This window comes from Lytechinus variegatus, chromosome 9, assembly GCF_018143015.1.
Source record: "Lytechinus variegatus isolate NC3 chromosome 9, Lvar_3.0, whole genome shotgun sequence".
Classification (NCBI taxonomy): Eukaryota; Metazoa; Echinodermata; class Echinoidea; order Temnopleuroida; family Toxopneustidae; genus Lytechinus; species Lytechinus variegatus.
The window spans coordinates 3872444-3897854 of NC_054748.1; the positions used below are offsets into that span (position 1 = coordinate 3872444).

Sequence of the window (25411 nt, forward strand, 5' to 3'; positions counted from 1 at the left end):
GGGTGTTAGGGTCATGCTTGTCACCATTTCGTTTCTGTTTATTCTAAACAATTATTCTGTACCAAAATTTAGGCAGACTTTGCCGAGTCTGTAGCATTAAGAGTGAATTTTATCTTTTTTGAATCTGAGGAATAGCCAAAGATCTGTTATAAACACTGGCAGGGGAATGGTACATTACATGTACAGTATGTGTATCCATATAGTGACATTTCTTTTCCAACTCGTACTGGAAGATGGCACTCTCCAAAGCACAAAAATTTAACTTTATTCTCTACAGTACGCCTGGCAGATGGGGGGACACCTAGCGAAGGAAGGGTTGAGTTCTACAGCAACGGAACTTGGGGTACAGTCTGTGATGACGCGTGGGACATCGAGGATGCCACAGTGGTCTGTCGCATGCTGGGGTACCACAAGGCTGCATCTGCTCCCCTTGGGGCGTTCTTCGGTCCTGGTCAGGGAGATATCCTGTTTGATGAGGTAGGCTGTACTGGAGCAGAGAGTGGATTGATGGAATGTTCCCATCGCGGACTCGGTGTAAATAACTGCGGGCATGGCGAAGATGCTGGTGTTATTTGTGCAAGTGAGTTGTCATTTTGTCCAAGTTAATTGTACAAGTTTATTTCATATTGTAATTGGCTGTTTTGTTGTTTTTTTAATGGGTATTTCCTCATTCTGACAACGTGCAGTGCACTTTCTTTGTGACTTGTGTTGTCTTCCATGTACATTAGGCAGAGGATGATGGCGATGATGAAGACATAAAATTCTTGTAGAAGTTGAAATGCTATTCATATTCAAAACATTGACCAGAAATATGCAGATCTATGGGAAGGGAAAAAATGGGGCATGTGTATCCCCTGCCCTTTCTTGTCAGGAAAAAAATTAAGTGCAAAATATTAAAGTGATTTTCAACCTATGTTTTTGAGTTTTCTCGTCACAAAAGTTTTCAAATGTTGATGAGCTGTAGCATTTTGATATGCTTAATGGAATATATTTTGGCCTCCCCATGAGGTTGATCATGTTTCTGTTCATTAATTTTCCAGATGATTCTGTTTTATCCAATTTAGGTCATTTTCACTTTTACTTTTTGGTCGTATTTTTTTCTCAGATGAGCTTGATGTCAGACTGGTTGACGGTGAGAATGACAATGAGGGGCGTGTCGAAGTCCTTTACAACGGTGCCTGGGGAACTGTGTGTGATGACTCCTGGGATATGAATGATGCGCACGTCGTCTGTCGTCAACTTGGCTACCCCGGAGCTGAGGAATCGTACGGTTATGCTCACTACGGTGCTGGGGATGGCCAGATTGTTCTGGACGATGTAGAATGCATCGGCAACGAGACAAATATAGCGTTCTGCAGTCACAGGGACATTGCGACCAGCAACTGCGGCCATCATGAGGATGCTGGGGTTCTTTGTGCTGAAGGTAGGTGGTTCTCAATTGATCTAAATGATCTGGAGGCACTATGTTTATGCTATTGTCTGAACTACATGTATACTGATGATATTTTATAGCTTTCCTAGCCATGATTATTTTGTTACACTTGTAGTGTATAGATCTTACCCAGGCCGTAGATGAGCTGCCAAACTAGGTCTCACTCAAGCATATTGTAATTAGCGACTGTCCATTCAAATTGGTTGTCTAGCAACTTTCCTTGACTATTACTGGCTACAAAGCATAGGTGTTTGACCATTATCCACATTTCCTTATCTTTTTTCCTCCTCCTTAGGTGGTCCAATAGAAAACTTTGCTGTCCGCCTAGTCGACGGTCTCATCCCAAGCAATGGTCGCGTCGAAGTCTACTACGACGGCTCTTGGGGAACCGTCTGTGATGACGGCTGGGACATCAATGATGCAAACGTTGTCTGTCGTATGCTTGGCTATGCTAGAGCAATCTCAGCGCCGTTCGGAGCGCGGTTTGGCGGGGGCAGCGGTCAGATACTCCTGGATGACGTGGACTGCAGAGGATCGGAGGCATCACTACTGGATTGCGAGAATAACGGACTTGGGCAGCATAATTGCGGGCATACCGAAGATGCAGGGGCTGTTTGTAGCTCAGGTAAGGTAGCTGGGAAACAGAACTGCCAAGTAGTACTGGTTTTCAGTTATTATTTCTGAAAAATGAGAAAGAATACTGGTGTTTTCATGAAAATACTGATTTCTTCACGAAAATACAGATTTCCAGTCTTTAAAATACTAAAATGTTCTTGATCAGGTTGGCATCTCTGTAGAAACATGTGAATGAACAAAAAAATAGAGAAGAGAAAAACTGAAGTATAATAAAAAATAAAGTTTCTTTCATTACAGTTGTTTACTAAGACAGGAATTCACATAATTTGGCTGCTCCTAAAACACGATTCAGTCAAATTTCTGAAAAATGATGTAATGCGTATAAAAATTATTGCAAAATGGTAAAAAAAACACACTAAAATTGAATGAAACAAGTTTTGTTAACATCTCTTTTTTCAGTTTTCACATATGAAGAGCACTAATTCAAAAAAATTTGAAGGCAATCTTTATTATTATGTGTGAATTTGCACTTCAAGTCTGATATCATATCCAAGCATTTGAAAATATTGATTCATGCAAGGAATTTGCAAGTATTCATTTACCATGTGTATTCCTAAGTGCCTTGTCTAAATTCTGTGCCCTGTGCTTATTTTTAGAGGAGTTTTTCTGCATTCTCCGCTGTTTCTTGTATGATGAAGTGTGAGAATTGGGATGAAGGGCAACTTATGGGATTCCCGGGAAAAAGACGTACGCGTAGCTCTGACTTCCGACAAGGTACCTTGATATTCTGTAAACCTTGTAAATAATGTCTTTGAACTGGATCATAATGACTTATATCTGTTAGACCAAATTGAAAGGAATCAATTTGAATTGACTATTTTGTTTCCCACAGAACCCTCTGAGAAACCCAGCCTTCCTGTCAGACTAACCGGAGGGTCTACCCCATCTGAGGGCAACGTTGAGGTTTTCTATAATGGGGTGTGGGACAACGTGTGTGACAATACGTGGGACCTAGCTGATGGATTTGTCGTTTGCAGGTGGGTTTCTTGAGCGAATTTACTCGTAGATCTAGGATTTTGGAAGATTACAGATTAACAGATTAACATTTATTTGGTATAAGATAAAAATCAAATTACAATAATATAAAACAACGTAGTAAATAAAATACCAGGATTGCTAAAAAAAGTTAAAAACTTGTAAACAAGCAACCCTCGACATGTAAAATAATCAAATACAATGAGAATACAATTACATTAGATACAAAAAAATTATACATAAAATGAATAAAATAAATTCTAACGCACATATAGAGGGGTCGCAGGAAATATGTTTAAAGGTCAAGTTCACCCCAGAAAAATGCTGACTTGAATAAATAGAGAATAATCAAACTAGCATAGTGCTGAAAATTTCATCAAAATCTGATGTAAAATAAGAAAGTTATGACATTTTTAAGTTTTGCTTTAATTTTTCACAAAACAGTGATATGCACAACTAGGTGAGTCAGTCGATGACGTCCATCACTCACTATTTTTTTGGTTTTATATTGTTTGCATTATACAATATTTCATTTTCATAGATTTGACAATAAGGACCAATTTGACTGAACCATATAGTATTAAACAATGCTAATTCCACATGTTCAGGGAGAAATTAATCGTTGTATCATTTGACAATGAGGAGAAAATTAGAATATTTCATATTTCGTGTAATAAAATACAAAAGAAATAGCGAGTGGATGACGTCATAGTCTCCTCATTTGCATACCAGCCAGGATGTGCATTTAACTGTTTTGTGAAATTAAGCGAAACTTTAAAATGTCAAAACTTTCTGATTTTACATCCAATTTTGATGAAAGTTTTAGTGTTATGCTTGTAGAATTTTTCGCTTTATATTCAAATCAAGTTTTTGTTGGGGTGGACTTGTCCTTTAAGCCACTGGTTCCTATCAAAGAATATTTGGTAATGTCAGCTTGTCAATGACAAAAATCATTGTGACACTATGCCAACTTGTCAGCAGAAATTGTTTTTGAAAATGTCTTTGTTTTAACTGAACTTGCTCTGGCTAGTGCTCACAATTACATAATCAATTTAATATATTAGAGCAAATAAATGATATAAGATTATAATGTTTTTTTCTTCATTTTAAAAAGTAGAAAATTTGGTGACAAATCGGTTGCATAAATCATGTACAGTCTGGTAAAATGTGTCTTCTCTATGTCCAATAGGCAACTAGGTTACAGCAGCGTCCGACGGGTCTCGCGTAACTCCCGCTACGGCCAGAACAGCAACCATTACAGGCTTCTAGACGTCCACTGCACAGGGGCAGAGAACGGGCTTGGAGATTGTCGGGAAGAGGTCACTGAGGATCTTAATATCTGCAGGTTTGGAAGGGATGCTGCAGGAGTGTCGTGTGCTACAGGTAAGTCCAACCGGTTCTATGACATTTGCTTTGGCGACAATATCTCCAGTCAAAATTTCACACATTAAGGGAATTACTAACCCTAACTATAAACCTGGATTAAACTATACCCAGACCTACTCCTAACATAAGACCCTATTGCAGTCCTAATTCTCGGGTGTCAATTGCACGCATTGTGGTTCCCACATAGTTTGCGCGAACTATGCGTACCAGCTTGCGGATAGGTGCGTGGCAGCGCTTGAAATGCGTGCCAAATTCTCAACATGTTGAAAATGTTGGCACGCATAACTAATTTGTGAACTGTGCACAAACTAGCTGTGCCACTGCATGGCATCGAAATAGAAATTTTGTGACGCAAAAAAAAAGAAGGCACACCCCTGGGGTAGTAGCACGCAATTCACGTCTACTTCACAACAGGGTCACGCATACTTTGTGCATAGGCCAAGCATACTTCACACATAGTTGGCGATGGCGAATGATTTGCGCAGAATTGTGAGTGCAGACCACGTGGATCAACGAACATAGAGGGTGTCAATACCAGAACGTTGGAATATTTAAATTTGCCCTAGATACGTCACAGAAGAGGTTGTCGAGAATATTTGCTGAAAGCATGTCAGGACAGTGCGTGAACACTTTGTGAACTATGCGCGAACATGTCGTGAATGTGTCAGGACAATGCGTGAACTGATGTAGCCCAGTTGTGCATAAAGTGTCCCGCACTGGTACGCATCAATGCGGGCACCACAATGCGTGGAAGTGTCAACCGGGCATTAGACAAAATAAAGCTGGGAGCACATGTCATGTCACCGTCCAACCTGTTTAATATGGACTTACTCTACAAGTAATTGTTCTACTTCTCAGCTAGTCTAATACCACATGGACGAAATGGAGGTAGTGTGGATACCGTTATTGTGGGTCTTAAGGCCACCGCACACCTTACGACCCGACTGCCTTGCGACTGAGTGAGGGGAGATGTGATGTCACAGCTCTTGTCAGCTTGAGCGTCGCATACCAGTCAGAGACAAGCCGCAAGGAAAATTGTAAGGATTTGACATGTCGAATCCTTATGACTGGATCAAAAGCTCAATCCAACTTCCAGCCAATCAGACAGCAGAGTTGCATGATGGGTATATGATAAACAACGCGCATAAGCATTAGTAAGCGAATTTTCTCAGTTGCTATACCAAAAGGCACATGCGTGAGTTGCAGATCGGATCGCAAGGTGTGCGGTGTCGAGGCTAATGACTTCCTTGCGATGCATACTCCCTAACACAGTCGCAAACCAGTTGGGTCGTAAGGTGTGCAGTGGCCTTTATTGCTCACCCTCCCATCTTGAACTCGAAATTCGTTCTTAAAAATCCCCCCCCCCCCCTTCAGTAAATTTGTGCCCCGGAAAAGTCACTCAAAATTTATTCAATCAGTGATTATATGGGGATTAATTGTCTTACCATACAGCCTCAGATGGAGATGTGCGCATCGTAGGCGGTCCAAACTACCTCATGGGAAGGGTTGAGATTTACAACGAGGGCTCGTGGGGCACCGTGTGTGATGATGGCTTCGATCTCAACGACGCCCACGTGGTCTGCCGTCAGGCTGTCTCAGCCGAGGCAATAACCTTCGCTCCCAATGCGTTCTTCGGGCCCGGAAACAACAGCATTGTGTACGATGAGCTGGATTGCGGTGGTTACGAGACTAATTTGGCGGAGTGCCCGGTGGGTGTTGGTTTACGAGGAGATTGCTCCCACGCTGAGGATGTGTCAGTAGCTTGTCAAATACCAGGTAAAGTACAAATCTTGGTATGTTATATAGGATGTTAACCATTTCATTCTAACCCTAGTGCCCCTTGCACAAGTCTATGGCCCATTTCGTAAAGGACTTTGATTATGGTTCATTTATAGTATGATTTACAAATATACCTAGCTTTAAGTAAGTATAGCAGGAATTTTTCATCAGAGGTTGGACTGGCATTACTATTTTTCCCAAGGGGCAAATCCCCGAGGGAAAAAATAGTGATTACGAGGATGAATAATTCCCTCTCTACTTTCGAAGGCCTGGTATATTTGTTTTATATCCTACTTTAATAAATTATAGAAATAGATCTTGATAATCTAGTTCTTGTACTCTTAGATCATCGTTCGTTTAATCTGAATCAAACCAGCTGCGCTGACTGACCTACTTTTCCTGAAGCGCTTAGCTACGCGTTCAGTGCGCGGAACGCGTATTAGTGCTTGCACCATCATGATCTGTGACGTCAATGATGGAATAGTCGACTATTCCATCATTGACGTCGCGGAATAGCACTTTTTCTTCGGTAGGTGTTTCATTATTGACATCATCGCAAAATAGTGAGAATATATTCTCACTATTTTGCGATGATCAAACATATATGTTTGATCACATGATGCTATTTAAACCAATCAGCATACAGGATTTAATTTATGTAGGATATAATAATTATTGTAAGTAATGATAATAATAATAATAAACATTAATTTGTATAGTGTAGCTTTTATATGGATACCATGGTGACAAGACTCAGCAGTCAATCAAATTTGTAGATTCCATGGTAATTACCATCATGGCATAGTAACCGTAAATGTCTTTATGAATGAGGCCCAGGAAAGAGTTCACATTTGTACTTCTTTTTTCTAATTGGTTTCGACAAAATACTTCAACAAGTATTGGATGAGTTCTCATCATTTTGTAACGCATCACACACTGAATTTCAGGTTGAGTTGAATTTGGAATCTTAGTCATTATCAGTAGTCATTATAATCAGAGTAATATTACAAGTCAATTTCAATGTTCTCTGTCAAATGTGGTTTAGAAAAAGGTTTCCATGTTTTGTTTGACAAATGTTGCAGTTCCACCTCGTCGGGAATTGGATAGATGTTAAATATGCCAGGGCCCCATTGCATATTAAGTTCCTATTCTGGTAACTTTGCCATCCAAGGCTGATCAACAGCCAATCAAAATCAAAGATTCCATGCAGGTTACCATAATGGTGACTTTTATGCATCGGGTTTGCAGAATTATATAACCAGAGTGCCCATAATTCATAGTTCCCGATTCTTTAATTCTTATATCATTAGTCTGTATTGTCAGAGGATCTATCAAGTTTAAGGATATCCTCTATATCTCGCTTCCTCTATCCTTATAGTTTCAGCCCATCCTGTCGGGTTTCTATACAATTCAAGCATATTCTTGTATTAAAGTACATCTCGCTTCTTCTATCCTTACAACCTTAGTCCATCTTTTTTTTGTATGATCTGTAAGGTTTGAGCATATCCTCTTGCTTCCTCTATCTTTGTAACTTCAGTCCGTCTTGTTGGAGGTTCTGGCCCTCATGAAGGACGGGTTGAGATGCGTTACTTTGGTGGGTGGGGATCTGTCTGTGACTCGGAATGGAGCATCGAAGACGGTGACGTCGTCTGTCGCCAGCTCGGCTACAAGGGCGCTGAGGAGGTGTTCTACGATGCCCACTTTTCTCCTGGAGAGGGCAGGGTTGTTCTTGACGGACTCCGTTGCCATGGGAATGAGAGCCAATTGATGCTGTGTCCTCATGAAGGAATCCTGACCAATAGGAATGGCTGTACTAACGATAATGAGGCTGGAGTGAGATGTAGGGAGGAAACCGGTAAGATACCTTCTTTATTTTACTTATGCAGAAATTCAATAAAACGTGTATGATCAATGTTCCTGAACCTTGAACCTTGAAGAAATACTCTCCCAAAAAGCGTACATGCTGTCCTGGAGAGGGTTGTGCTGTGTCAGGTGCTGCCAGTGCTTCAGGTGCTGTGGTGATCCTGTGGTGGAATTCTTGGTGCACTACTGTATATACAGTGTGCGGGTGTTGCGTGTGTGTCCCTCTTACAGCATCTTAACCCTAAAAAGACTGGGGGGCTGATTTAGGGTTGAGGGGAGGGGGAGGCAACATTTGCTGAATGATAGGCAATGTTGCTCCCCGGAAGCCAGCTATAGAGGTCGAAGTTACAGCAGCGTTTGGGAGAGTATTCCAAATACGGATGGTTCTTGGGAACATACTGTACATGTAGCAGTTCACTCTACAAAAAGGCTGGGTGTAATTATTTGGCTCCAGTTTCTAGTTCTTATGGTAATTTGTGAGGCTCTCAATTTGTCATTATTTTTGTAGTTTAATATGAAGTGAAGTAAGAATAGATAAAATTGGGTTTGATGAATGAAAATGTTGATTATATTAAGAACTTGGCTTTTGTAGTTTGCTGAGAAATGCTTGCGATTTGAAATAGTAGAAGAAACTGCCCCTTGATAGAACATGTTGATTGCTGTTTGGCATTTTGAATCACCAAAAGAATATCTAAAGCCCCTTTCACAATTGATGGTACGACTGCTTACAACCATTGCGATTGTGTGCAACGTATATTGTGACCAAATGATCGAAAACAATCGCACCAGTGTAATTGTGAAAGCCCCTTAACCCTATCTAGGCCGGGGGGGCCTCGGAGGCCCCCCCTCAACAAATCGTGCAATATTTTCGCCGCGCAAAATTTTTTGACCGCACCACTCGCTGACTTTTTACTTTCAAGTCTTGCGCAACTTTTGAGACCAACTTTGCGTCCTCCGGGTATGTGGTTCCGAAATTACGCAACATTATGTAAGTGCATGTCAGACCGAAAATTGCTCAAAAACGTGATTTCGTGTACAAAGTCAATGCAAATTGTGTTTTCAACCAAAATTCATAAATGTATGATTATTTTTAGTTTTGCTGCTCTAAATGTATTTATTTTATGCTTTTTATGATCACAGAAGAGTCCCCAACAAATTTCATTGAAAAAACAATGAAAAACAAAAGGTCAAAAAACAAAGAAATACATAAGAAATTGCAAAAAACAATAAAATACATTAGAAAATGATTTGATATCGCAATTTTTTTCATGTACACTTGCTAAGAACACCACAAAGAGTTTCAATACCAAAAATTAGTACATTTGGAGCTTTATTTAGGGAGTTAGAGGAAAAAGTATGATTTCGCATACTAATTACGCATAAATTAGCATAATCACTTAATAGCAATTCGCACGAAAAAAATTACTATACAATCTTGGAGATTATGTCCCAGGCAACCAGCATGCCAATTTTCGGCGCGATCGCGCGGTCAACGGCCGAGATCTTAGGGGGGCCTGGGAGGCCCCCCCCCCGGCCATATGAACTCCCAAAATACCCCAGCCTAGATAGGGTTAATATACCCAGTTCTGGTTTGACACCTTACCAAAGGGCAGAGCTGTGTTTTTCAGGAGGAATTCCAAAATCTTGCATGCATCAAAGAAAAAACAATGGGAAACGCAGGAAAGTCGTTGGGGAAGATGTTGAGTGGGATTCCTAAAGAAGATGGCACCTAAGATAAAGATGCACTGAACTTCACACGATTTGCCAGCCAAGCATCTTCTTTTGATTTGTATTTCAATTCAATTCTTTATTTGTAATGTCTCTTTCAAATAAAACCTTTTTTTTCAGATACAACTACCTTTCCTACCATAACGGGCTACAACCTTGCCGACAATGCAACAACCTCAATGGGCGCACCAACCAGCAATACTACCATGCCACACCCTACCACTGTACCAGCCGACCCTAGCAAACATGGACAGGTGCGTCTCGTGGGCGGGGCCACACCCAACGAGGGGCGCGTGGAATGGAATGTCAACGGCGTCTGGGGATCGGTCTGCGATGACTTCTGGGATTTGAAGGACGCCACCGTGGTCTGCCGTGAGTTAGGTTTCGTCTCGGCTCGCAAGGCGGTCATGCTTGCAGGATTCGGCCAGAGCAAAGGACCAATCGTCGCTGATGATGTCCTTTGCCGTGGGACGGAAGAGAGCTTCTCCAATTGCTCCAAGAGTGACACCAATAACTGTGGTCATTCTGAGGATGCAGGAGTCATCTGTAACACAGGTTTGTTTTCTTTTAAGTAGAAAAATGAAAGAAAAACGTTGCCTGCTAAAAGTAAATTATTGGTGGATCCGACACACACACTTAAATTCCTTTCTGTAATTATAATTTGCGTGTGTGTAGATGAAGGTCATTGGCCTTAAAAGAAAAATAGTTTTTTTTAACTCAATGGAACGAACATTTGCGAAAACATGCTCTTGAACTAATTATGAAATGGCTTATTCTCTGCCACCTTTCAACCAGGAAAACCTATTTTAAAGTTAGGTTGAGTGTCATTGGCTTCAACACGTACCTGCTGAACTTGAAATTAGAACTCCAAAGCCTCAGCTTATAAACAGATAGATAAGAAGTTCTTTATTTTCTCTTTGCTTAGAGACCACATCCTACACTCCTAACCTTATTGACATGCAAGCCAACGCCACTTTTGCTTCCGGAACCGTGAGCATCGGTGGAACCAACGACTCATCAGTATACGTCTGCAGCGAAGGGTTTGACTTCGCCGACGCTACCGTCGTCTGCCACCAACTTGGGTACCGTAGTGCCATGAAGACCTATGAGAAGACTACAGAGCAGGGGGATGTTAGTGCGTCGGTTAGGTTTGAGTGCATTGGGAATGAGGAGAAGCTTGGCGATTGTTCTGCAGAGGAGTACGATCCTGTCAACTGGAACTGCCTGCCGTTTGAAGCAGCCGGACTTGATTGTTTCCCATGTAAGTAGACATTGATTTATATTTGTCAAGCAATTGTCAAAAAATTCAATTAATATTAAACTCCAGCTTTTGATTTTTTTGGGGGGTAGAAAAAAGGTACTCTATATAATTTTACTGAGGAATGAAAATGACATCGTAGGCATAGATTTTTTATATTTGCCAATTTTCAAACACTTCTGAGCCTTGGTAAAGCAGTCTTCACTCAAATATATAGACAGGATTTGTTGTCTGCTTTGGGTAAACAAATTTTAATCTTAAGGTCATATTCATATGATTTATTTTTAGCAAGCACTTTGGCCTGTAGCAAACAAAGGTTGTTGGTTTGAATCCCAGCCTGTGTAAATTCCTTCAGCAAAAAAAGTGATCCACATTGTGCTGCACTTAAGCCTGATGAGGTAAATGGGTACCGGCAGGAAGATATTCCCCAAAAGGGTGTAAGCACCAAAATCAAGAGCCTAGCTTAGCAAGAGCAATATGCAAGTGCCTTGAGGAACTATTAAGGTGAATATGGAGGTGATTTGTTTTCCTGATTGCAACGAAAGCATGAAAGCTTGTAGCAAGCAACCAGGGGAGCAATTTCTTAAGGTCCTCTCCGAGGGACCTGGTAATGAGGATAAATACCCACCAATAAAGGCCACTAGCACACCAGGGGCCCGTTGCAGAAACCTTGCAATCAGTTGCAACTCTAAAAATCATGCGTAACTTGATTTTCAACCAATCAACAACGCGCATTTTTTGACTTGCGATTGATTTTTTTTTATTTGCGTCTAAACGCAACTCTTTCTACAACAGGCCCTAGGTGGGAATCAAACCGGGGTCACCAGAATCCGAATCCCCCACTCTGCTGGCTGAGCTATCGCGCCTAAATATGTGCATGACTCCCACTTGTAACCTATATTTTTATTGATTACTTGCCAGCATACGAGGGTGTGTCCATTGCCCTGGTCGGTGGCAGTGCACCCTGGGAAGGTCGCCTAGAACTGACCATCAACTCCGTCACCGGAACCGTCTGCGACGACTACTTCAGCATGGAGGACGCCCACGTGGTCTGCCGGTCCCTAGGGTATCCAGGCGCGGTCTCGCTTTCAGGAAGCGGTCTGTTTGGCGAAGGAACGGGAGAGATCTTCTTGGATGACGTAAGTTGTTCTGGAGATGAGGACCATATTCTTGACTGTGTTCATGATGGTGTCGGGGTTCATAACTGTGGTCATCGGGAAGATGTCTCTATCATATGCGATGGAGGTGAGGATGAGTATTCCTTTCAAGTCCAAAGAATTTCGCTTTCCTTAAAGAAAGATAAATTCTAGTTGTGGTAACGATTTCAAAATGAGTACGTACAGAATCCGATGAAATTACCACCACAGTGTCTGTTTGTATATGTGCCAATGGATTCTGGAAGAAATTGTGTAATTGCTGAGAAATAAGCAAATAAGCACAGGATTCAGGTCAAGTGTCGGGCCGACATTCAAAGCAATGATAATTCACTGTCCCACATGCGCTCATCTGTGTTGGTGATCTTCAGTGTGAACTTTTTTCAGTGTAGATTTCAAGATTTCACAAAGTTCAGTTTATTTAGCTGTACCAGATCTAGATTATCGATGATATTGTGACAATTAAACTTGGTTTCACATACTTTCTCATGAAATCAGTGTTTACTGCAACTACTTTCATTTACCTTTAAAGTTAAATGCTTGTCTGGTAACGATATCAAAATGAGCTCGTACAGAATCCAATAATATGACCACCAAAGTTTCTGTATAAATAAATCGCAATAAATCGCAATGTGATAGCTGCCTTGGTTAGTATCCACTCAATTTACTAATTTGCAATTTACATCCTCTATTAAAGCAATCTAATTTTTCAACTTTCATTATTGCCTGTCCGATTTCTTTCAAACGTTCTCTATTCAAATTTTTTTTTACCTTCCACACATTTTTTTCTTTTGAGGTCGGATTCCCCTTTAAGTACTCTGAATTGGCTGTGCTACATGTAGGAAAACAACAAACAACCTAATTTAAGATGCCAATCTTGCTATCAGTTTTCAATTTGACTCGTGTCGTATCTCTATTTGATTTTCCAACGTATGAAAATTAATATAAAAGTTATATCTATTGCCAGTTTGAGGAGTAAATCAAAGCACTGCTTAATCTTGCCCTGGGTACATTTACCTTTTGTGGATTGCAGGTGAGGTCCAACCCACAACAGCAGCAGACAAGATCCGCCTGGTGGACGGGAACTTCCCCTCTGAGGGGCGCGTGGAAGTACTCCACAACGGCATCTGGGGTACGATCTGCAATGACGGCTGGGACATCGACGACGCAAACACAGTCTGTCGGATGCTCGGCTACAAAGGGGGCGCCCTACAGGCTGTCCTGTCACCGGAGTTCGGCGAGGGCTCGGGTCCGATCGTGCTGAGTAACGTTGCGTGCAAGGAAAGCGATACGAATCTGTTGGATTGCGACTTCCCACCGTTTGGCACGCACACCTGCTACTTCACGAGAATGGATGCTGGGGTGCGCTGCAGCACAGGAGAGGTCATACGTTAGTATTCTGCTCATTTTGAGAGAAATTATGGCTACTGCCCACCTTACAATTGATCTATAATCTTGGCTCCATTGCAAGAAAGTTACATTTGTCACTTTGTCATGTAATGGTACCTTTTATGGAATCCTATATTGTGATTGGCTGTTGATCAGTGTTATCATGGTAGTTACCAATGAATGGCAAAGTTACTAACTGTTTATGCAAAGGGGCTCAGATTCTGGAATAAATCATTGAAATATCCTACATGTACTAGCTAAAGATCTTGACCCTGTGTCATTAAAACTTGCTGCAGTTATCAAATGCACAATTTACATAACAAGTGTACTATCAGCAAATGAAATCTAATTATTTCAGTAGCTTTAAACTGTTATTGCACATTTGTTCCAATTACAAGTTTAATGAAACTCGCCCCTGAATGAAGTGTGAGTGGAAATGTATGGCTACTCTATTCTTCCTAGTAGGTATAAAGTAACTTAATTTCATGATTGTTATGATATCTTATCTTTCATATAATCCAATTATGTCATATTTCGACACTTAAGCTTTTTTTAATTATCACTCGATTACAGCCAATCCATTGAATGTAGATATCCGCCTTGTGAACGGTAGTAAGCCTAGCGAAGGCCGGGTGGAAATCTTCTATAACAATACATGGAGCTCAGTTTGCGATGATGCCTGGGACTTACGCGACGCCCTCGTTGTTTGCCGACAGTTGGGCTTTCCAGCGGCTGCATCAGCACCGTTACGGTCTAGGTAAATCACGGGCGATTCCTTGGAAGTATTTATATCTGACCCCATATTTTTTATTGGACCTTCCCGAATGATTTGCCTATGATTTATAGTCCATATGATAACTTTCAATTCTATGAAAGTATCATGATGGCTCTCGCATTTCATGAAGTGAACTATAATTTTTGAGTTGGACATACAAAAGTATTGACTACATGTATGTTTATAGAAGTATTTGTTTTATTTCATTTTCTGCAAGTAGCTTGAGATTTTGCTCATAAGAGTCATTGAATTAATGTGACGGTCTTCTTTTGCTGATTGAATTTAATTAAAAAAGTATAGCATAATTGAGTTTAAATAAACAGTTAATAGTTCCATACCAATGTGAAAAAAATGGTTTACCAGGACTTTCTTTGGCATAAAAACATAGAGTAATGTTTGATTTACATTCAAATTCAAATTCACTTTTATCCTCATCCATAAAAATTCCAATAAAACAGAATTCTCATAAGCATAGTTGCAATCAATGCAAATTTTAAAGAAAATAAAAAACAGAAAGGAAAAATCAGAATGTGAGTCGCAGATCACCAGAGAGAAAAATTCTGTCAAATCTGCTTGTCTATTTTTACAACAAGACAATGCACTGATAAAATATGTGACATTAAACTACTCATCCACCATCAGGTTTGGTCCTGGTGAAGGGCCCATCGTTGTGGAAGACTTTGGTTGCCGTGGCAACGAGAGTAACTTGGCCGAATGTGATCACGACCCGTGGACGATCCATGACTGCACGCATGACGAAGATGCTTCCGTTGTATGCCTTGAAGGTAAGAGAGAGCCAAATCATCAGGAAAAGGGATGAATGAATTTTCTTCTGAGTGTATGTGCGTCCTGCCACCCCGAAACCACCAATTAGTTGCCAGGAAAAGATTCTCTGTAAACAGCCCAAAATAGTAAATTTGTCTGCAAAGAAAATATTTGTAAAAAAAAAGTGCTCAGCAATAATTTCTCTTCATACTGTTAAAATTTGAAGAAGTAAAGCTTACAAAATCTGAGAATCTAGAGTTTCTTTGACATCGTTTCTCTGGACAGCTTGGAATTTTCACCGAGATTGCCCAGTCTACACTTCTCATGCTTGAGTGAATCCCAAACTTCAAACCTTGCTTCCTTCTTATTCTTTGCAGCTCTCAATGAATTTCTTTGACATTCAATTACCGGTAGTACTTTAGAGGGTTATTCTTAATCAATTTTTTTTCAAGCTCAATAGAAATCACAAAATTTATCTTGAGAAACTTGTTGCTTTTGGGTTGGTAAGTCACATTTGCGCTCCATATCTTTATGATTTGAATGTTGTTGTCTTGCAGATTTATCGGCTCCATTGCGTCTTCGAGGAGGTATTTACCCGGGCGAGGGCCGATTAGAGATCTACGTAGGGGACAAATGGGGCACGGTTTGTGACGATGGATTCACTTTCACAGAAGCGAATGTAGTCTGCCGTCAGCTGGGCTATCCTGGCGTTCTACAGGTAAGACTGTGGAGTCAATTTGAGAATTAATCATCTTTTGCATCAGCTCATTGTGACATCATTCCTGCTTGTAAACTCTTTGCCCTCTTTGTTGAACTAGAGTCACATACAGCAGACTACAAAGTTGAACTCAAGTCACATTCTATTCAAAATACACACAGAGTACATTAAATTTATTTTTCATGCACATACAACAGTGATGCGTGCATTGCATTGTGCTGTAAACCAATCAAAAGCTATTGGGAGCTGAATTTGCATAACCCATGCCAAACCACTCTTATGGTTGCACCTTGAAATTAATGGGGTGCAAGATTGATTTTTTCTGTGGCGGCAAAGAGTCCATCTTGATTGATTGGTCAACAACTGTGTACTGAATAAACCATTAGTTTGAAATATATTTATTGGAATGATTATCCTCTTCGAAAATCACTTCTTATGGCTTCTTTCTATTTTCAAAGAGATATTAGCGGGTGACCAGTTAGGAAGTCTTGATTATCTTCCCACCCTGACAAACTTTATGACCCATGTAATTGAAAATCTTGGTTATTAGAATGATTATCCTTTTCTAAAATCATTTCTTATCCTTCCTTTCCAATTACACACATATTTTATCGGATGAACAATGTGGAGGTCTTTATTATCTTCCCATCCTGATGAACACTTAGATTTCAACTGTGTGCATTCAGGAATCGATCTAGTTAAAGTCTTGCTATTAAAATGATTATGTATTTCTAAAAATGATTTCATACACCTATGCCTATTTTCTATTTAAAAACAGATATTAGCGGGTGAACAGTTTGGCGGTCTAGGGTACCTCCCCACTCTACTGGATGATCTGACGTGTGTCGGTGACGAGACTTCTCTGACGATGTGTTTGCATCGAGGTGTGGGCGACCACAACTGTGTAACTACAGAGAATGTCGGCCTGATATGTAACACATGTAAGCATAGATTATTGATTATTTCAAATTCATTTGCTGTTCTGAAAAGCAACTTTTTTTCATAGTTGAGCTTAATTCATCTTTGGTGACTTACAGTGTATTGTCCAGTTTGGGATAGATGGTCACAAATGAAAATCAATCCTTCATAACTTCAAACATGTGCACCTTGATCAGATCATTCAAATATGTATTTAGTTATTTCCTCCCCTTATCAGCTGAAATTTTAAGCTTAAAAATTATTAAATTGAGAGAATTCTCTAACATCTCCTGCGTTGTTTGTTAACGAATGGAAGAAGTTACAAGTCATGCGCCCCCTCCCATCCCTGTATATTTGTTTTCATTAATTCAACCCTGACCCTAACATTTATCTGTTTCTTAACTCACTCTGTCTCTTTGTCTCCGTCTATGTCTCTCTCCTCCTCCTGTGTCTGACGTTTTACAAAGTATGCTTTCTTCTCTCCTTTCCTCTCTCCCACTCGTGCCATTTTTCTCATCTCTATCTTCAGTATCTCTCTGAGTCTCTCTCCTTGATCTCTGGGGGGTGTTTCACAAAGATCTAAGTATGACGTAGAGTCGCACTTAAATTCCAAGTTGCGTACGGTATGAAAGGCTTGACCGCATTGGTCAGATCGTGTCATGAGGACGCACACTACTACGTATCTATCAATAAGATCGCGCGTAGCATATCATGTACGCGTCGGCATTTAAGAGTGACTTTAGTCATACTTAAATCTTTGTGAAACACCCCTGATCCCCTCCCCTACGCTCCTCTCTCTCTCTTTACCCCCCCCCCTGTAATACGTGTAAGAAAGATAATACAATTTTTTGGCACACTTTCCATTTTAATTTGATCTCTCCCTCTCTCGTTCTTTTCTCTGCCTTTATCCCAGCTTCAGCCTATTTTCCCGATGCCCCTGTGAGATTGAATGGAAAATCAAATGATTCGGGGAGAGTAGAGGTCTATCACGACGGAGAATGGCGAGCCGTATGTGATAACAAGTAAGCCACTGTTCAACTAACATGTTGATATACATGTATTCTTTTAATACAGTACTTGAATAGTTGTAAAGGGAACAATATTGTATTTAGACAGAAGTAGCCATTGCCCCCAAATATTAGTTTTAGGCTTTGTGAGGACTGACGGTATTATACGTCACACCGATATATATTTACACAAATAATCAAAGGGGGTGGATCCTGGTGATACAGGAGAAAATGAAATAAAAGTGGCTTAAAAAAATAGAATGGAGATTATTTGAGAGGCAATCAGAGAAGTAGAGAACTGTGTGGAGAATTGCAATAGATAGGCCATTTATAAACATTAAGATACTTGTATATGTCACGTTTATCATCAAGGCCTATATACCAGGCGGCTTAACCTAACCGTACTGCTGGAACCAATAATGGAAGTGGACCTCAGAATAGATTATTTCTAGATAGATGGCGGTATGGAAATACATGTACATATTATGATATTATATGGAGTATTGTGGCCCAGTGGATTTATAGTCATCTGACTTTGAAACAGAGGGTCCTGGGTTCAAATCCCAGCCTTGACGTAATTTCTTTTTGCAAGAAATTTATCCACATTGTGCTGCACTCGACACAGGAGAGGTAAATGGGTACCTGGCAGGAATTTATTCCTTGAAATACCGCCGCAATATAAAAGGCTACGGGGCTAAAGCCAGAGTAATGATATCCAATTGAGCACATAAGGACACATTTGGCAGTGATATTGTGCTATGCAGCATGTTCAATCATCACCATCATGCATGTATTTCTGAACTTCACAGCTGGGACCTGAACGAGGCGAGCGTTGTATGCCGTCAGCTAGGCTTCCCCAGGGCTTTCATAGCAGACACGGGTTCCTACTACGGCGGGGACCCCATAGGCTTCTGGCTGTATGACGTCAAGTGTTCTGGTACAGAGTCTAACCTCGGTCAGTGCAGTCACGCCGAGTGGGGTCAAGGGTCGTGTGCGTTCAGCCAGGAAGCAGGAGTAATGTGCTTTCCAGGTGAGTGCAGGAAGTGTTTGATATGTGATTGATTTTAACTAATTATCATCTTGGAATCCTTGCATCTGATTGGATGAGAGAGAAGTTGTGAGTGAAATTCACTGATGATTTGCTTTGTGAAAGGCTCTCTATTTACTACAGACATATGCCAAGTTTCACAATTAGGCTATGCCTTGTAACTCCTGCGTCTGGCTCACCTGTCTTTCCTTCAAAACTTGTTCAAACACCTTGTTACATCTAAGCCTCCTAATTTATAATTTTTTTTAATAAGCAAATATTGCCTTTGAACTTAAAAATCTAGGTAGACCTTGTGCAAAGGCCTGGCAATATCACTCTATTTCATTTCTCCCCATCTAAATTATTGCACTTACAGCTACTTGTGCTTTATACTGTAGCTGTTCTTTGAAATGAGTTTCTTTGCTACTGCAAGTAATGGCAAGCAATGCACAATTGGTCTTATCTTGTAGATATCAAGCAATCACTTTCATTAAATGTTTTTAAGTCAAAATCAAGGCAAATTATTTCAAATAGTTATAAAGTTTGTATAAATTTCATTTAGGCATATATAGGCACCCCCCCCCCCACCTTTATGTTGTAGTTTAGTGATTTTTTTTTCTATCTTTGTTATTGAAGCCTTTGTATGGTTATTATGTTATAGGGTCAGCTAATTACAAGGCTAGTTCCTTTCTTGCTGTCCCTCTCATATTCAATCCAATGTTTATTTCTATTTGTTGTTGTTGTTTTTTGTTCTATTTTGTTAATACAATGCTTTGTATATGTAGTGTTTTTGTATGGATTTTTATGAGAAAATAAATTGAAATTGAATTGAAATTGGAATTGGAATTGGAATTGAAATTGGAATTGATATCAGTGACTGAAATCCTTGCATCTGATTGGCCGCAAGCAAATTTGTCAGTAAATCTCAGTTACTTATCCAGCTCTGTGAAATCCCCCCCCCCCCCCTTTGTTGGAATCTAATCCAGTGTGTTTCTCTTTGATTGATTCGCAGCGAGCGATGGTGACGTTCGTCTAGCGGAAGGAAGGAGCTGTCTGGAGGGAAGGGTTGAATTCTACACTGACGGTGAATGGGGCACCGTTTGTGATGACATGTGGAGCAGAGAAGGTATGTACATGTATGGCAGCTACCGTAATTCGATATCTGTACCTTAAAGACCCTGACCGGTGTAAAAACAATCATATATCAAAGTAAAGGTAATGATTCATACAATACAAATATACCAAAAATATCACATATATCTCCTTCCAATAGTTAAAAATATTAAATAAAAATCAAAGAAACTGCTCCTCCAAATTACGCTTTGATTGAGCACCCCCACGTCGCCTGGAAATGATGACGTCACGTTGTGTCTGGAGGGTTGTGATTCCATAGGTTTGTGTACAAAAGCATTGAGTGTTTTCTTCCATTTCCATGTTATGAATCCATTTTTTTTTTTTTTTTCAGATGAAAATGGCACTCAAAATTATTCACTGTTCATATTGTTGTAAACCTACAACTATTCACTACCTTTTTTGTGATTTCTTTGTTTGGCTCTTATTGGGCCTAGATTGCTATGTCAGCAAAAGTTGTTATACATAATCTAAATGCAGATAGAATTGAAATCTGCGTCAAATAAGCAGGAAATAAAATATGGCAAAAACTAGTTCAAAACTGTAGATTTCATAAATTAAAGCTTGTGGGAAAAAATATATGCGATATCCATCTGTGATAGAAGTGAAGAGAATGAAATTCGTTATCTGGAAAACAAAAAAATCACCCAGTTTTTCTGTGTACAAACCTATGGAATCACGACGCTTCTTACACAACGTGACGTCACGGTCTCGAGGCAGGTGAAAAGCACAATAAAGCCTATTCTATAAACGGGGTTCGAAGCCCGATAATTGGAATATTCTTAAGCAAAATACTCAGCTGGGAAGCGGTGAAAATGCATAAAGCATACCTTGCTGTATTAAGTAGCTTATAAGCTTTCGATTGGTATATAATTTATCAGTTTCATTTTTAGGTCCGGTCTGGATCTTTAATTTCTAAATAGACATAGTTTTAGCGTTTGTGGAGTTGAGAGGAATGTTGTGACTTCGATACAGGGTATAGGAATATTTTCGGGTAAGGTATGGATTCAAATGGCAATTTAGCATAAACATAACCCTCTTAATTAATTTGATGTATATTTTACCAAGCCGAAAAAAAAGTAGGGGGTGGGGAGAAGGAAGAAAAAAGGGTATAGAAATACATGTAATACTGAAGTTGTTCATTTTCATTAGTATTATTACTACTTTAGTTTGTTTACCCCCCCCCCCCCCCCCTACTCACCACTAATGATTACCTATCACACAACACTGTGTATATACAATGTACTCCCTATGCATCCGCAAGCTTTACTGGCAATGTGATTTTGGTGCAAAAGCAAAATAATGCTTTCATTTGTAATAGAGTTCTTCCCCAATATACATGTAGAAATAAGATTCTTGAATAGATTTAGAAATGTTTGAGTTGCAAAGATGTAATGGTAATTTGTACATTGATATAATTTTCTTGATTGTTCTCCTCAACTACAGACGCTGATGTAGTATGTCGACAGCTAGGCTTTGGTCCAGCCTCTGGGGTGTTTAGTGGTGCTGTGTTTGGGGGAGGCAACGGACCTATCCATGTAGATGACTTGGAATGCACTGGAAATGAGAGTAGCCTCACGGACTGTATGAGGAGAGAGGACGGAGAGCATAATTGCGGCCATCAAGAAGATGCTAGTGTGTCGTGTACATTACCAGGTTAGTGATACTTCAATTCAAATTCATTTTAATTTCATATTAATTCAATCATAATGAAAAAATCAGTTAGGCTTTATGATTCAATTCAATTTTAATTCCATAATAATTATTCAATTTCTATGTCAATTCAGTATTATATTTCATTATATCATCGACCATAAAGCAAGAAACAAGGCAAAAAGTGAAGAAATTTATAAATACAAAAGAGATAAAATAAGAGAAGAGAAAAGTAGAAGGAAATTAAAGAAATGAATCAAAATCCAAGAAAAGAATATAAAACATACACTTAACAAGTATTATGCCGTTCAGAAATACTATTCTAGAAACGTAACCATTTTACAAATGAAGTATTTTCATTTAAAATAATAAACAAGTAAACAAACTATTATCTGCCTCTATTTCTCTCTGTTTCAGTGCGTCTATCTGGTGGCAACTCTACTAGTGCGGGTCGCGTCCAAGTCTACTTCGAAGACCAGTGGGGCAAGGTCTGCCGGGACGACTTCACCGACATCGAGGCCGACGTCGTCTGCCGCCAGCTGGGATTCGCCGGTGGAAACCAGACCGACGCCGCGCAGTACGATAACACCGATGGACTGTTTCATTTGGACAATCTATCATGCCGCGGTGATGAATTAATGATAGGCATCTGTCCTCACAACGGATGGGGCAAACATGATTGTTTCGAAGAAGAAGATGCAGCAGTTATCTGTTTTTGAATGCCCTCCTTCAAATCTATTGGAAATATTTCTTTGAGAGATAAGGGCAGGACAAGTCCCTCTGCAAAATTGTTTCACTGATTCCGAAGACAAGAAACGTGTATCAGGACTCGTTTTGAAAAAAGCATCCACCCTAAATGCACTATCCTGCACTCAGACATTAGTTATTTAGACTTAAGTCTTAGTAAGTCTTAATAAGTTGCACTGTGAATACATACGACCATGCATACATGTGCGTTGTATGTAAAATATGTAGGCTGTCTCATCGACTTGACTAATATATTTATTGTGTACAAAAAATAATTTTAGCTTTCTTCCTGGGATTGAGCTATTCACCCATGGCAGGATTGCCAATTTCAATTCCATGCTCAAAGTCTTTGAATATCTAGCATGTTATTTACTGAAACCATTTGAACCCTGTCTACATGTTGATATGTTTTTTCAGATAAACAGCTTTACTTTAAAAAAAATGATAACTTGCATTATTACAGTATATTGCTATCCATAACATTGTATGAAGTAGAGCATATATGGAGTAAAACTCCATTTTCCTATCTTGTACATTAGAAAGTACGTGCACAATTTAATGATTGTTGACCCCTCCCCATGTCCCCAAAATGAATGTACGAAGTCATTTCCTGTTGTTTTTTCTAAAAATGAGTTGAAAATTAGAAAACGTAGGCAATGCCTCATCAACTCTCTCGATTTGTTTTGCTCTGTGGTAAACATTGTTTTGGTCGATTTGCCCATGTCTTGCCGCATTCTCCACTGCAATCATCAAGCAATAATAATATGATAATACGCAAGAGTTCATTTGTAGAATGTAAATAAATATTGCTACATTTTTATGTACTGTTATGTTTACAAAATTTCTGTCTATGTGTAATTCATTTTGGATGAAATTGATTCACCATAGGAAGTTTGCATTGGATGCCATCATTGATAAAAGCATTAGTGGATTTACCAAAAGTTAGGATGGGTTCATTAAAATAGATTTGCTTGGGAAAGGCACTTAATTGAAAAAAAGGTAGTTGACCTCTGCGGGTGACCTTCCATACATGTACCTGTACGCGTTCATGTCCTTGGTGATGTGAAAGTCTATATGATCCAACTTACTTGAAATTGGAGCATTAAGCACAGAAGAATACAGTGAGATGGATAGGCGGTTGCCAAAGTGATCCGTAAGGGACATTGCAAGAGATAGTGCTAGTCACTGATTACATGCAAATTATGCTTGATCTTTTTTTTGTCAACTGAGAAAAAGTGACGCTTAATCAAGTCCTGTGATTGGTTTTGATTGCAAATAAAGCCTAGGTCCAGTCTCTCAAAGAGGTATGATCGATCCGATCAATCGTAACTCTGGAAATCCATCAGTGACGTAATTTTTTCTACGAAAAACTTGCACAATGTCCTCTGTACGGAAAAAGAAGCGCAGTGAATTTTCAAGAAAACAACGAATGCATGAATAAACATCATAGCTGGAAAATATTTTGAACAAACATGCATAATAGATGTTGACGTTGCTGGCCGTCCATAGTTACGATTGATCGGATCATTTGTAACTCTTTGTAAAAAAGACGGCACCCTGGTGTAATTGGATTCAGGGGTAGGCAAAAAATTTGCACCCATTTGGGACTAGTTTTAAGGGGAAGTTCACCCTGACAAAAACTTTATTGTAAAAATAGCAGAAAAAATAATAAAAAATATTGCCGAAGATTTGAGAAAAATTCATCAAATAATTAAAAAGTTATTAGAATTTCAATTATTTGATTTGTGACGTCATATGCGAGCAGCATTCCTACATAGCGAATGGTAAAAAATCAATGAAATGTCATTTTCTCAGAAAATTGAAAATGGTTTTCACTGTACCTTTTGTATATCAATAGACAAATCATTTCACACCCGATCATGAATAGAAAACAAAATTAAGTCATCAGGAACCATGCAAAATTTGAAATTCATGCATTTTATATTACATAACACATGGGGCAGCTGCTCGTTTATGACGTCACAAATCCAAAACTTTGAACTCTAATAACTTTCTTACTCTTTAACGGATTTTCCTCAAACCTTCACCAATATTTTTTACTATTTTTTCTGCTATTTTTGCAACAAAGTTTTCTTCAGGGTGAACTTCCCCTTTAACTCGACTTTCTTGCCCGATGCCCAATTAGTCTCCCTCTCTTGGTAGGCTCTATGAGAAGGGCAAGATCATGACTTCACAGAACTGGTTTCAATAAGATCACATGTACATGTGCGATATTTGTCAGCGCATGGGGGCGCTGATTGCGTATTAAAAAGAAGTGTTAAGGTAACTTTACAAATTTTGTCTCTATTTTCGTCTCTTTTCTGTTTTGTATTGTTGATGTAGTTGTTGTGATAGTCGTACCAGGAAGGGTGTTCTCTTAAGCTCCCCTCCCTGATATGACATATGGGGGCTTGTCCGAAATATGATTTTCCAAGCCATTTTCTTGCTCGGGTTGTGTCCGATCTCGCGTTGGTTTTTTGTGGTTGTCCCACGTATCTAATTTGATGTCGGGTTTTTCTCTCTGCTTTGCTATGGCTTTTGCCTCCCAGTCTCTATGGGCTACGTCTGAGCTCTGTGCGTACATGTAGTTACGTAGCGTAGGCGTTATGATCTTGATTTTAGGATTTAGGTCTATTTATTAAATAGCTTGTACTGCAGTCGTTAATGGCTGGTGCTATTTGATATTTTTATTGTGCATTTTTTCCGCACTTTCTTCTAGGACATTTTTTCGTTGCGATACTGCTCTGTAAGTCTGTTCATTGCCTGGATAAGTTTGGCCGGTAACTGAATAGTCTTCAATTCGTAACGTTGTCTACTTCAATGATTTAGACCTATCCTTCTTTAATCAGGTCCTATGCCATTCTAGAGGAGTTTTTGGTGTGACTTTTTTTTGTCTCTTGTTAGACTGGATCATACTTGGCCTAAGCTAGTTTTGGTTTAGAAACTTCATCACATGACATTCTCATGATTTTTTTCATTTTTTTTAGACAGTGTAAAAGGTCTCCTAAATATTGCTGGATCTTCTTTCTTTTTGTTTATATTCCTTCTGTCACTTTACTCGATAGAGAAA

The 25411-nt window shown here is 39.6% G+C and overlaps 1 protein-coding gene across 1 annotated transcript in view; it reads left to right on the forward strand.

Annotated features, from left to right (window-relative positions):
• Positions 1–23182, forward strand: part of LOC121421215 (deleted in malignant brain tumors 1 protein-like) — a gene marked incomplete at its 5' end in the record, with an annotated part of 32317 nt that extends 9135 nt beyond the window's left edge. Inside the window, 20 exons of the mRNA XM_041615877.1 lie at positions 278–580; positions 1106–1423; positions 1728–2057; positions 2901–3045; positions 4233–4426; positions 5882–6205; positions 7746–8063; positions 9920–10354; positions 10725–11060; positions 11979–12302; positions 13245–13601; positions 14174–14357; positions 15018–15160; positions 15698–15858; positions 16637–16799; positions 17690–17798; positions 18593–18813; positions 19823–19936; positions 21388–21597; positions 22012–23182. Coding sequence (XP_041471811.1) covers positions 278–580; positions 1106–1423; positions 1728–2057; positions 2901–3045; positions 4233–4426; positions 5882–6205; positions 7746–8063; positions 9920–10354; positions 10725–11060; positions 11979–12302; positions 13245–13601; positions 14174–14357; positions 15018–15160; positions 15698–15858; positions 16637–16799; positions 17690–17798; positions 18593–18813; positions 19823–19936; positions 21388–21597; positions 22012–22313 — 4991 coding nt within the window. The remainder of the gene's footprint in view (positions 1–277; positions 581–1105; positions 1424–1727; positions 2058–2900; positions 3046–4232; positions 4427–5881; positions 6206–7745; positions 8064–9919; positions 10355–10724; positions 11061–11978; positions 12303–13244; positions 13602–14173; positions 14358–15017; positions 15161–15697; positions 15859–16636; positions 16800–17689; positions 17799–18592; positions 18814–19822; positions 19937–21387; positions 21598–22011) is intronic.
• Positions 23183–25411: the final 2229 nt, after the last annotated feature.